We start from the raw sequence: 13,139 nt of genomic DNA on the forward strand, positions 1-13,139 counted from the left end.
TGTGTGTGTGTGTGTTTAATAGTTTATTAGTATAATTATGACAGATGTAGTGTAACGCATTCAGGGAATAAAACGGCATTTTGTTTTGCTAAAAAAGAAGAAAAAAAAATGGAGGAATGAAATGATGCACAGGATGAATGAGCCCCAGTAATCTGATGTTACAGTACAGTATAAGCAACCAGTCTGGTGTGTGTGTGTGTGTGTGTGTTTTGTAATCACACTTTGAATGCATCCACTGGTTGGAGAGTGTATAATTAATAATACTTTTTTTTTTGCATTTTAAACATTATTCAGTTAATGCAGCTCATTTTTTTGATTGTATTTAATTTGCTGTTGTTGATAAAATCATGGACACAATTTCGACCAAAATACAAACAAATTGCTTCGCGGTGCCTCATTTGAATGAACCTCCCACCTGTTTGTGCTTCTCCTTTCACCTGCGTACCTTGCCTGCAGCGCAATTACAAGGTCAGAGAAATACCAAACCGCCTGAACAACTGTTTACACTGGTCATTGCACCTGTGATGCTCATTACCCTCCAGACATTGATACTCTTAGATCAAGGCCATGTTGGTATAGTGAACATTTCAGGATGTGTCAGACTCGTTCAGGAAAAGGACAAAAAGCTTCTCCGGGTTGATTACAAGAAAAATAAATAGCTAAATCAAATAGATGTGTTTCGCAGTATATTGCAACGCATTGAACAAGGATCCAATATTGATTTTAGAACAATGTTTTCCATGCAGCCTCTTCAAAATGCTTTTGTTTTTTGGACACAATCACTGCCATGAAATACAGGAGAGAAAACAACAACAATATAATAACATTGTATTTTAGTAACCAGAAGAGAGAATAACATGCCCCAAATCTCAGCTCATAACACAATTACGCAAACATCACCATCGACCCGGCACAGCTCAGTCTGTACTCCACATATGTAATCATGTGACTAATCTCAAGCAGACAGAGACGACACTGCACACACTGTTTTTCACAAGTTATGACTTACGACTTTTGACAAGTTATGTCTTCACAAGTTTTGTATTATGACAGCGATTATGTATGATCTGCCGCTGTCACTGAAATCGGGTCACTCGGGCATAAATCGCCATCTCAGTGATGAGTCACAATCCAGCTCAGGGATTAATTAGTACATTGTAAGGGAGGCTGACCTGTAATTAAAAGTACAGCAGTGACATGTGGGAAGTAAGTCCAATCCACAAAGAAATGACATGATAATCAAAAGCAAAGAAAAAGAAATAAGAGAAGTTTGTAAATGAAACTTTAAGAAATATACTTAAATCCATATTAGATGATTAAGGATCAAAATAACACCATATGAAACTCCAATAGTGTGTTTATTATTCATGAAACCCCCCTTTTTGTTAATCATGCTGCTGATAATTAGTAAAACAGAGAAAAATAAAATATTAGCAGTCGTTCAATTACAAGCTCATAATTATCCAGACGGGATAATTAGATACATTAACAAACTGTTGAAGAGATATGAGTGAGTAGGAAGGTGAGCGTGTGACAGCGAGAGTGAATCATTATTCCATCACTCCAGCTGGTGAGGATGTGACACTTTGCTTGACATTAGTGGAATGAGAAAATCTCTCCGCTAAGACAGGAACCGAACGGCTCTCGTTGTGGTGGTGGTGGTGGTGGTGGTGGTTCAAAAAAAGACCAAACCGCAACATAATACGAAGTTCATACGAGTGAACAGGGGTCGGCTTGTGTCGCCCTCCTGAGTGAATCCTGTTCTGCTTTGATGGAGACAAGCTCTAACAACCTCCGCGGGGGGAGATAAATACTTAATCACAAAATCCGAGAAAAAAAAAAAAAAAAAAAAAAAAAACACCAGATGGAGGAAAGCAATCTGTGAAACACTGTCAAATGCTTTGATAACTTAAGATTTTAATAAGGGTTACACAAAACCCCTCCAGCTAAATGCTTTCCTACACTGTACCGCTGTTGTACGCCTGTCATGATGTACAGTATGTTTTATGGAAAAGGTTGGGTATTCAAACCGACTCAGATCTTAGCTGTAAAGAGGGTTGATCAGTCACAAAGCTACAGAGGTTTGTGGTTTTATTAAATCACTTCTTCCAGCATTTTGTTCTAAGTCCTTGGTGTCTGCTTGGCTTTCTTTGATAAATGTCGCAGCAGTTCTAAAACTGACAAAAAAAAAAAAAAACAGTGATTACAGTTTGCTTTGAATCTTTTAATAACTCTAAAACGCGCTGCGGCCAACTGAGTGATTCTTCAAGATGAGTTTATTGGGTTCTTATTCGTCAAAGGCAGATCATTAAAATAAGAGGTGCTAAATGAATGAACTGTAGTGAAGCTCTGAGAAGATTTAAAGCGGATGTTAAGCTGGTATTGACTTTTCCTTCACAAAAAAAAAAATATCTAGACCCACAACACAGAGACTGTCCTAAATACTAAATGTTACTTAAAATAACTTAACAATCATTAAGTAAAAATGGAAATATTTTACATGATGATGACATATATCAATCCCTCAAGTCAAACTTCATGTTTATCTTCAATTCTTGTTTCTTCCATTTGTGAAGAAGTTTTAATACAAGTAGATTTTAAAGTTAGTTTTTGTGATTACTTTTTAAATCGGTGGCAGTGATTTGCTTGTATTATAGCACAATACAAAGAACCATAATCACAGATCAGCAGGCTGTGCCGGTTTCTTCTCACTGTTACAAAAACTTAAAGCTGCCTTAATTCATTTGTGGCCTTTAGGGGGCAGAAAAAATCCCAAACAAGCTAACAGACACGTCACTTGATATTTTATCAAACAGTTGCTTATATGGGTCTTTCTTTTCTGATGAAAACAGTTTTCTGAAATGGGGTTGATATGGAGATCTTCTAGACTAAAACATAGTAAATGCGCCATAAAACTAAAACAACAAGCTCAAAGATGCTAAACTGAGTGATAATTTTCTGTGGGTTTGTCTATAAGAGCATCCTCTTTGACATGACATGTAATCATTTAATTCTGTGCAGCTTCACATTTAGATTCAGGCCTTTAACATTTGGCGAAAGAAGGAAAATCCACTTCTGTTACACATGAATATTAAGGACATGTATGTTTTCTTATGTTCTGTTATCATTCAAGTCATTCCGTTTAAAAGAATACAAGAATATTGATTGGGAGTCGAGTGTAGTTTATGAATTTTGAGTTGGACATAACGAGCCTGAGTTGTTCTGGTAAATGGTTTATTTAGTGTTTATTGAACTGTTGGGTGGACTTTCAAACAGGTTGTGTTGTTTTTCTTCTTGTATACTTCCATTGCTGAGATCATTTCTAATTCTTCAGCATGTCCTGATGATGAGACGTAATATTTTAACATTTTATGCCTGTTTTGTATAATAGATCGTCCTGTCTTCTTTTTGAAACCAGCCCAACAATCATGTGGTTAAAAACTTCACTTGACGACAGATGTTCGAGCAGTGATGACTGAACACAAAATGAATATGTAGAAAGAGGCTGAGTCATACGCCACAGTCCATTAACAATCTAAACAATCCACAAAACTGTAACGCCTCGAGCGACTAATCATTTGTGAGGCATGTGGGGAAATAATCATGATAAATAAAGGTTAGCCGTGCATTTTACTTTCTCTGGATATCCTCCACACACACACACACACACACACACACATCAGATGAGTCGTTTGCTGCTTCTGGGTAATAATTTATCAGACAAGAAATGTGGGTTTTGCTGTAGAAGTAACAAACCTACAACCACCAGCCTTATACTTTGGGTCCTCCTGCATAAGCCAAGGTCATTGCAGCAGCCAAATGGGGCTGGCAGCACATTTGTCCAGCCTGCACCCTTACCTCCAAAGACTCGTGTCCTGGCAGTGTAAACCACAAGCTTCTGCCCTCAAGAAAATGCTCCGGGTCCATCCGATGATTACATCAAGAGGACGGGCCTGCCAAGTGTTACTATCGGTGCCAAATGTCCCGTTCTTTCCCTCGCACCTGCCTGATTTGTCATCATTCCCATTCATTCTCTCTCACTCTTTCTATTGTCTGCACATTTCTCATTCTCTCTGTCTCACTCAGTCTATTTCACTCTTATACTGACATTTTCTCTCTGGTTTGTCTTTTATGCCACAACCTCCCCTTTGTCACCCTTCAGATTCTCAAAGGTCTACTGGCTGTCCAAAGGCACATCTGTCAGGATCACATATTACCTTCATCAATCACAATATCACTCAGGAGACATCAGAGGCTGAACTGTAAAACCTTTGTTTTACACCAACCTTAAAAGGAAAAAAAAGATCACAGAAACAGTGCAGGTATAAACCAAGTTACACAAAATATGATTTATAGATTTATTTATGGGCAGCACACAGAGGTGGAGAAATACTTCAATCCAAACACCAGTACCTTTCTTCTTCTGGGGACAAATATTGTTTTTCAGCAACATTGAATCCTAAGACCATAGCTCATCAATGGCACTATAACGCAACTTTATTAAGAACATGGAGAATATGAGACACTTCCCTCCAATACCAAAATGTCCCCTATCCCTGTCAACATAATTTGCACCATACATAATGATGTACTACTTCATGTGAACAGCTAAACATCTGAGTTTGCTTGAAGTGAACCCCTTACCATGGTTTGTAAGTACAGTAGACAAGGACTTCTTCTTCACTACACCACACAAAGATTTAACAACAGCTGTCACAGTTAAACAAAAGGTCTAAGAGTTTACAGTCATGCTAGCAGCTCAGCGAAACTGTACACTTGGGCACACTGTTGAATGAAATGTCTGAGATTTGCTTAGCATGAAACATAAAGTGCAGATGAGGTTTATAGGATTGTCATTTTGTAGGTATTGGTTCATTAACTTAAGTATTTGCTAGATGAAAAGTTAAAGGATCATATTTCAGTCTGGACCAAAGCAGTGGACCAACCGACTGACGAACATTTCCATCCCTAGAGGCACGCAACTGGTATGGCTGCAGTATTTTAAACCTTGCGATTAAATGACCTTGGTTTCTGGGGAAAAGAAACTCAGCCCAAGTATGAAAACACCCTAAAGCTGGAGAATAAAAATTATTATTATTATCATTCTCCCGCTCTCCTTTACAGTAATAAAGTTTCAACCAAGACATATTGATTCATTCATGTCTTTTTTCATGTCCAATCCAACTAATCCCCATGACTCAGCAAAGTTCAAAGACCAGACGAGTTTAGGAGAATAAAGTTTTACCTGCCAGAAGATGGTATCTATTGTGCTCCCCAGGAAGCCTTCTCTTGTTTCGGACGACAGGAGTTTGGGTCCGAGGATCGTCATGAACTCCTCGAAATCGACCTGTCCATCACCTGACGCAATAAAAAAGAACAAGTTTAGCAGACGATGTACTGATATTTGCATTGTTAGGCTATTGCTGTGGTACCAAACCTCTCCTGATCATCCCAAACAGTGATGCCAAATAAATTATTTTTGTCTGAACTCATTCATCATTATTCATCTGATGAGCTCTGTGGAAGATTTCTTTATGCGTGGCACCATCCAGCCTGCAAAATAGACAGACTGCCATTTTTTTGGTTTCTTTTGGATCTGTTTTCGTTCTTTTTCTCTCAGGTCATCTTTCCTTTTAATCCCAATGTTACCATCTTCTAAAGTGGAAATGATTCAGACAGCATGAGCACAACCTTGCCGGTTATCCGACATTGGTTTTGGAGTGAGAGGCGAGGTACAGTGAATGACAAATGATGTTCCTGTCTTGAACGACTATGGCTGATGTGCCCCTGAGCAGAGTACTCAGTAGCTGATAGCCTGCAGCTGAATGTGTGCACAGTATGTATGAAAGTTCAGCAGGGTGTTAAGGGAAAACGAGGACACCGCGATGAACTTTTTCTGAATTAAATAACAGACATAATTAAAGAATTTGAGACTGCAAAAGGTTTGTGTCTTTGTTTTTATAACAAAAGCAAGAACCCCTCAATTCAGACAGTTTGATATATTATTTTATACTGAGACAAGACTGTAAAATAAAACAGCTCTTACTAGCTCTATAACACTGGGTGTGAAGTAGATCAAAGTTTACAGCCACTGTAACACTAGTGACATGGAGTTCCTGCTGTGCACATTGATTCAAACAGTTTTGATGTGGAAGTCTGCTGATGGTTGTCGACAACTACTGAAAAAAAACAACATCAAAACCCTTCAGACAGCGACAGTTCAAAACAAACGGATCATGGATTCATATCGATAATGTTGAACACACTTGAATCAATTTTCTCTTTTACTCTGTGGGTGGAAAGTTTTAATGAGCCCAGATTCATTATCTCCCCTGCAGAGTTTGCATTTTCTCTGTCTGGTTATATTATCTGTATGTTTAGGATGAATCAAACCTCCACTGAAAGCTCTCGCTGTACGTAATAAACTAAAGGATGAAAAATTCAGCAAAACTAACTTGTGTGCTTAGATTGACAAGTCAAATCTTTAAGATTTAAGATTAAAAGGGCAGACAGACAGAGAAGCCTGCAACCAAACACCTTTAAAATAACTGAATTTAAAAGGATGACAGATAAGATGGGCTGAATGTAAATGCGCAGCAAAGACAAAAAATCTTTATTATCATTCAATCTTTCAATATCCTGTTTGTTCACTTTCTTTCTTTTTGTTGTTTCTCATGTCCCTGTTGTAAAGCAATTTCACTTCCCTCTTCCTTCCCACCTGCTTTTCTTGTATCTGCAGATGAGACTGGGACCTTGTCAGTAGAGAGTCACCCATGCAGTATGACTCAATCTGCCCCTACCTATCTGCTCCTGTTCTGACTGTGGTGGCCACCCTGGGACACACCGGCACCAGAACATTTGATGTCACTGACTGAACTTGTATCAAAGTTGTACTTGTGTGCGCATTCAGCATTGCAAATGCGGAGCTACGGGGGACAGATAAAGCAGTGTCCTGACCTGAGGATGTCAGGATGGGAAGATATTTGGATGGATGGATGACGGTGGAGATAAAGGTGGACTGGGAGAATGAGTTCAAGGTAAGACTAAATGAAGTGCAGTTACAGTTGTTGCAAATACACAACACATGAGAGTTGTTAAAAGCTTGAACAAGTGATATTTTTATATTTCCACTAAATCAAATTAACTGTATTCTGTTCTCATCATCCTCATTTCCAGGCAGGCAGCTGTTTTCAGAAAACAACTCGTGCCAAAGCATCTGTACACAACCTGGCCGGTACGAGGCAGCAGACGGACAAAGTTAGCAACTAGCTGATGAAGTGGAACATCTTGCAGCTAAAGAGCTGGATAATATTCTAACGTGTATGTGGAGACCACACCAGAACAAAAAGGAGAGGAAATGTTAAATTTCAGGTGGCCAGAAACAGTACTAACATGCTATTATGTGTCAGAAGGGAATAGTTTAACAGTTTAAATATAATAAACATAAACATAATATGATAGTGTCTCAGAGCTGTGTTTATGTAGTAGCCAAAAAGTAAATTTGTTGCAACTTTAATCTTATTGTTTTCATGAAATTATCATGAAATCATTCCAGCAATTTTTGCTCAACAAGTCTACCATGTTAAAGACAAAAATAAATTAAAAAATGACTCTTTTCATTTCATAATTCTTCATATGTCATACTTTAACATGCACTTTCCATGTACAGCATGCTGACAGCTGCTTCTGCCCGCTGACACTCCTGAGTGGAAATAAGTGTGTAGAGAAAATAAATTATCAAAAATACCTGTCCTACCAGTTTTTTTCCATGAGTGCAGGCAGAGAACTACTTTGAAATGAACAATCTGCTCTCTAACTAACAACCACTGTACCCATTAATAATAAATTATAGTTTTAATATACGTTTAATATCAAACTCTTACCTCTATGCTATATTTGTACTGTCCACTGAGGACAATATTCATGTTGTTACCAACTGGTTATCTATTTTTCAACTTCCAATCCAAAATTTAGGGCTGCATAAAGAATTACTTCAACATGATGTTAACTTTTATAATTACGGCAATGTTACACTTCATTTGTTTATGTCATGGGTTTAAAGTCAAAGTGAAAAACGCATCTTAATTCCAAAGAAGCAAGTCTGCAAGCTACTACACTACTGACCTGCTGTGCTGATTTGGTTTAATAACACACCATAGTGATAATGAGACTGTTTTCAAGAGCAAACTGTTATTAAATTTAACTCTGATTCAACTGTAAAAACCCTCCTGATATTCAGTATTTTACACTGGAATCTCCAAACTGACACCACTTCTTACTTCCTCCTTTTTTAAAAATGAATTTTATGTTGCACTAGATGCACATAAAAAAAAAACTACAACTATAAAACACAAACATCCCTAAAACATTGTGTAATACAGTGGAATATTTTAGCCAAGTTTCACCCTAAAAGCCTCGAGTGCTTTACATCATGGCTGCATTTTGATGTATCTGCAGTTTATGACAGCTCAACATTATGCACAAAGTTACTGAGTCAATTTTTGTGTTTCAAAGCTTTGACTGGGAAAGACAGTCTCTTCCTGTATTATGTCATCAACCAAGCATCCTGTTTCAGCAGGAAAAGCACAATGAATTATTAAAAAGGAGAATGCAAAATCCTTCTTCCTTTACTTAAAGACAAACAAATTAGATCAAAGACAATAGAGAATAAAAGAGTTAACACATGTTAATACAGATCCAAACTTAAAGCCACTGGAAACCCAAATCCACAATAACCTTCTAAATATGTACTTTAGTGTCTTATGTACATAATAGTAAGCATCTAAAAAGTATTAGAAATTAGTTTCAATCCAAATTTGAAATGTTGTAATTTAAGTTTTTGTAAACTTTCCAGATATTGGGTTTGAATTGGGTGTAGTTATGCTCAGACAAGCATTACAAAAATTACATAATTAATTCTGCAAACCAATCATTTCTTGTTCCTTTCCCATCCAGCAATGTGTGAAAACTATCAAACTAGGCAGCGCTGATCAAATATGAATCAAGATTCTGTTACTGCATTGCCTATTTCTGGTATCAAATGTTTTCAGAAACATATTTTAGTGTACTGTTTAGCTGTAACGTGAGAAAGTTTGTGACCCAGCCGTCATGTCGAAAAACAGACAAAACCAAGCACCGCCCCAACTGGCGGTACCTGCCAGTAGCCAGTGAGCTGTCAATCAAAACGTGATCTGCCACGCATACAGTCTTGAGAAATGGTCCTAACAGCAAAATGAGCTGTTTTTTAAGAGTTGTGAATGTTTATTGTCACTCAGATTTTTTTTAGATGCTTAATGAGACACTTGACTTTGATATCATGTATGTATTTTTACAGTTTCAGAGGCTTTAAGAGATTAGCGCCAAAGTGAAAAAGCAGGGCATCCAGGTCATTAACATCGGAAGAAAAAAGGAGAGCGTATGTGATCTGCTGCAATGCTGTGATCTGGAACAAAAGAAGAGCAGTCACACCTCTCTCCATGAAGGGCATACAGAGCTCAATAACAATCACATGGATTTGACAGCAGTGACGAGCAGAGCAGATGACCTATCAGTATCTTCTAGAGATTGGCCGGATTTAGCCACCGGGCTCAGAATCCATGGCTGTGAACGTGGATCCAATCCTCACATCTGCCCACTTGGCACAGATACAATCACCATCATCTATTCTCATTCATCTGCTAATGCCCCTCCTCTCCTCTATGCCATGTCCCTTGATCACTGGCTCTTCATCACTGTGTCTATGCACAGGCATTTGAGAAAATAACAACAACAACAACAACAACAAAAAAACAGGCCAGATTTTTCACACTGCATATTTGTCAATTTAACTGTATATTGTGAAGAACTGTTCTTGAAAAACTCAGCGTGTGAACTGATTAAACCACACTTGATTATAGAGGGTATAAAGATGATAAATACAAAATAACAAATGAATTATATTAGGGCTGCAACTAACGATTATTTTTTATTAATGTGTTATTTTTTGATTAGATTAATTAATCATTTAAATCTATTAGTAATGTCAGAAATTAATGAAAAGCTGCAGGCAACTTATTTACCTCAGCTTATGTTTGTATCTTATTGAATAATTAACTAAAAAGCCTTTGTATTAGATTTTTTTTAATTATAGTAAACAAAAAATATTCCTTTATTCTAAAAATTTAAGGCAGAAAAAATATTCTAATGTATCATTTTTCTTTGTGGAATAATAAGAGAGAGAGGGTAAATTGGTGCAGTCTATGCTGCTTTCAGTGTCCCCACATCAGATCTGTGTGTGGGGCGGTTACGTCATATATCTGTGATATTCCCACTGGTGGGCATCAAAGTCAGACATTTATCATTTGTTCACATTAACCTCTTCCACTCCCCCAGGACGCCAGTGTCCTCGGGTGACATCACTGTCTTTCAGACACCACTGTCACCCCTCTCTGAAAGACATTACTGCCTTTCAGAGGGTGTAGAGGGTTTAGTTTTAAAGCTACAGTGAATATACTTGTATCACATGAAACTAGGTAACCAGTACAACCCATTGGTGCCTGGCTTTTGGGAAGGGGGCTAAATAATGCTTGAAAGTTAGGCTAAATTTTGGCGAGGGAAAAACTGGCAAGGCTATTTTCAAAGAGGACCCTTGACCTCTAAAATCAAGATATCTGAATGAAAATCGGTTCTATGGTTACCCACAAGCTTCCTCTTTACAGACGTGCTCACTTTATGCTAATCTCATGCAGTTCGGGGCAAAAACCATGCAGTTTTTTGCATGCAGTATGCAAGTGTTATTTTCGCCTATTCTATAAATGGTGTATTTGAATATTTCTGCATACTGGAGTCCCTAAACAGTCTTAGAATTGCATAAATTAGGTTAGACTGGAAAGCTGAGACTGTTGTCAATGAGCCCAACTTTATTCTTAGTCCTAATAATAACCATTTCATTGTAGTGAGACCATTTTTTTTAAACTTGATATAAAATTATTGTGACCTCTAGAATAATCACAGCCTCATGAAACTTTACAACCACAAACTAGAGACCTGGGGCATTAAGAGGATGTTTGGCTTTTTTATGGCTTTTACTTTTTACTGACAATAAGTTTCTGAGCAATTCCCAGAATAGAAATTCTCACCATCCCACACAATCACTGAAAATGCAATTCTTGCAGAAATCTCCAAATGTGAAAAGTTTTTGATACCAAATCCCAACATTAATTTTTTTATGGTGTTCCTCAAGGTCTTAGTGTTTTAATGTGGTATTTTGGAGGGATTTTGACCATTTTTATCAATTCTCAAATGGTCATAAATGGTTAAATTTTGCACCAAATCTGTGTAACAAATGGTATTGACCCAAAAATTGCTGCAACAACTTATGAGACATAACTGAGCATGTGAATGGCCATCATATACTTCCATTATAATATTCTGCACTTTTATACACTCTAAACTTTCAAAATTTGAATAGGCGTCTAAACAAAACATTTATTACTAAAACAACACAGTGCTGAGCTAAATCCCAAATTTGTCTTCAGGTTCCCAGCTTTCACGTGATGTATACCACTTCTATATGGCATATACTGTTGACCTGCTATCTCTCCCCTGAATATCCCCTGTTCCCCCCAAAAATGGGTCTATGGTAGGGGGGCGGGAGTGGAAGAGGTTTAGGTTTTAAGAACACTCCTGTAACCAGTCAAATTCTTTGCATCCAAGAGCCTCTCTAGATGTGAAGTTAGTGTGCTGACCGTTCTCTTCATCTGTTCGTCTAAACCTGTTGGCTCATACTTGAGTGAGCCCTTGCTAGAAAGCCATCAAGTCCTCAGGTTCAATAACACCTGAAGAAAACCTCCAGTATTTTGCCAATGACATTTGTCAATACAAACAAGTTGACCTGGCTCATTTAATGGGAAAGAGGTTTTCCAAACAGCAACCTTAACAAACTCAATGAAGATTCAATGAACAGAAACAGGAAGAACGACTAGAACATAGTGAATAATAAACAGCATTACAGTTCACAGTTAAAGGTTGAGTCAGTCATTCTGGAGAAAGATTGTTGATATTTGAACTAAACACCCAAACAAATACACCCCCCCCCCCTTCCTTCAGAAGCCCCGCTCCCCAAATTCATGGATGCGCATTGCCAAGGCAACAACCAAAAGAGAAATATGGCGAAATTCAAAGCGATGCGTCAGCTGAGTCACTTCTGTTCCTCTCACACATTATCACAAGCAGGAAAAAAAAAAATGTCGTCTCATGTGAGCATCACAGTCCATCCACGCTCTCCGCCTCTCTGCAGCCTCCCCCTACTTCTCACTCAACCTGCGTTCAGCGTCTCTGTCCACAGAAGCAGCCGTCTGTCAGCTGCAGCTCCCTCAGAGCTGAGACTGACAGCAGAAATTTACTGAACCAAAAAGAGTTTGCATGTCGGCTCTACAGGAAGAAATGGGTTGTATTTATTGATTCATTGATATAGTTAACAAGTTGAAAACACATATACAGTAGTTTATTTGTGTGATTTAAACAGCTCTCTGCTTAGATTACGCTTCACTAAATGCGACAGAAACAGACTCGGAGTGTAAAAAAAAAACGGAAGCGTGTCTGTTCTGTGAGAAAACGCTTCCTATGTGAATTGGTCATGGCCTCTCTCTCTCTCTCTCTCTCTCTCTCCAGTTCGCCAGCCCTCCCCCAATATTCAGTGGGGTGCTGGAGACGGGACACTGATGTCCTCACACAGACAGCTGCTCTGATGACTTCCTCCTGTCTTGTGCACAAGCACGGACACCCCCTGCTGATTGGCTGGCATAGTGTCGTGTGGCTCGGTCCAAGCCACTTTGTTTCCCGTTTACAGAGCTAGGGCTGTGTATGAACATTTTTTTTCAGCACACACACAGAAGAAACAGCTAGCGGACTGTAAGGAGATATTCGCTGAATTTGACAAAAAGTGTGTAAAACGATCTTTCTCCAGAATCACTGACTCTACCTTTAACCTGATGTGTCAGATGGTTTGTTACACAGAACCATCTGAGTGTTTGGAAAAGGGAAGGCACTTTCAAAAAATACTTGGCAGGTGATTGGATGAGCCATCTGTCTATCATGGCTATCACCGTCTTACCTTGCGAGGCAGCTGGATTTGCAAGATCACGTGAGAATCCTCGTAG

The 13,139-nt window shown here is 38.4% G+C and overlaps 1 protein-coding gene across 1 annotated transcript in view; it reads right to left on the reverse strand.

The window, feature by feature from the left end:
* Positions 1–13,139, reverse strand: part of caln1 (calneuron 1) — a 192,928-nt gene that overhangs the window by 158,802 nt on the left and 20,987 nt on the right. The window contains exon 4 of the mRNA XM_044354044.1: positions 5,246–5,358. Within this exon, the coding sequence (XP_044209979.1) occupies positions 5,246–5,358 (113 nt within the window). The remainder of the gene's footprint in view (positions 1–5,245; positions 5,359–13,139) is intronic.

The sequence above is a fragment of the Thunnus albacares genome, chromosome 6 (assembly GCF_914725855.1).
Source record: "Thunnus albacares chromosome 6, fThuAlb1.1, whole genome shotgun sequence".
Classification (NCBI taxonomy): domain Eukaryota; kingdom Metazoa; phylum Chordata; class Actinopteri; order Scombriformes; family Scombridae; genus Thunnus; species Thunnus albacares.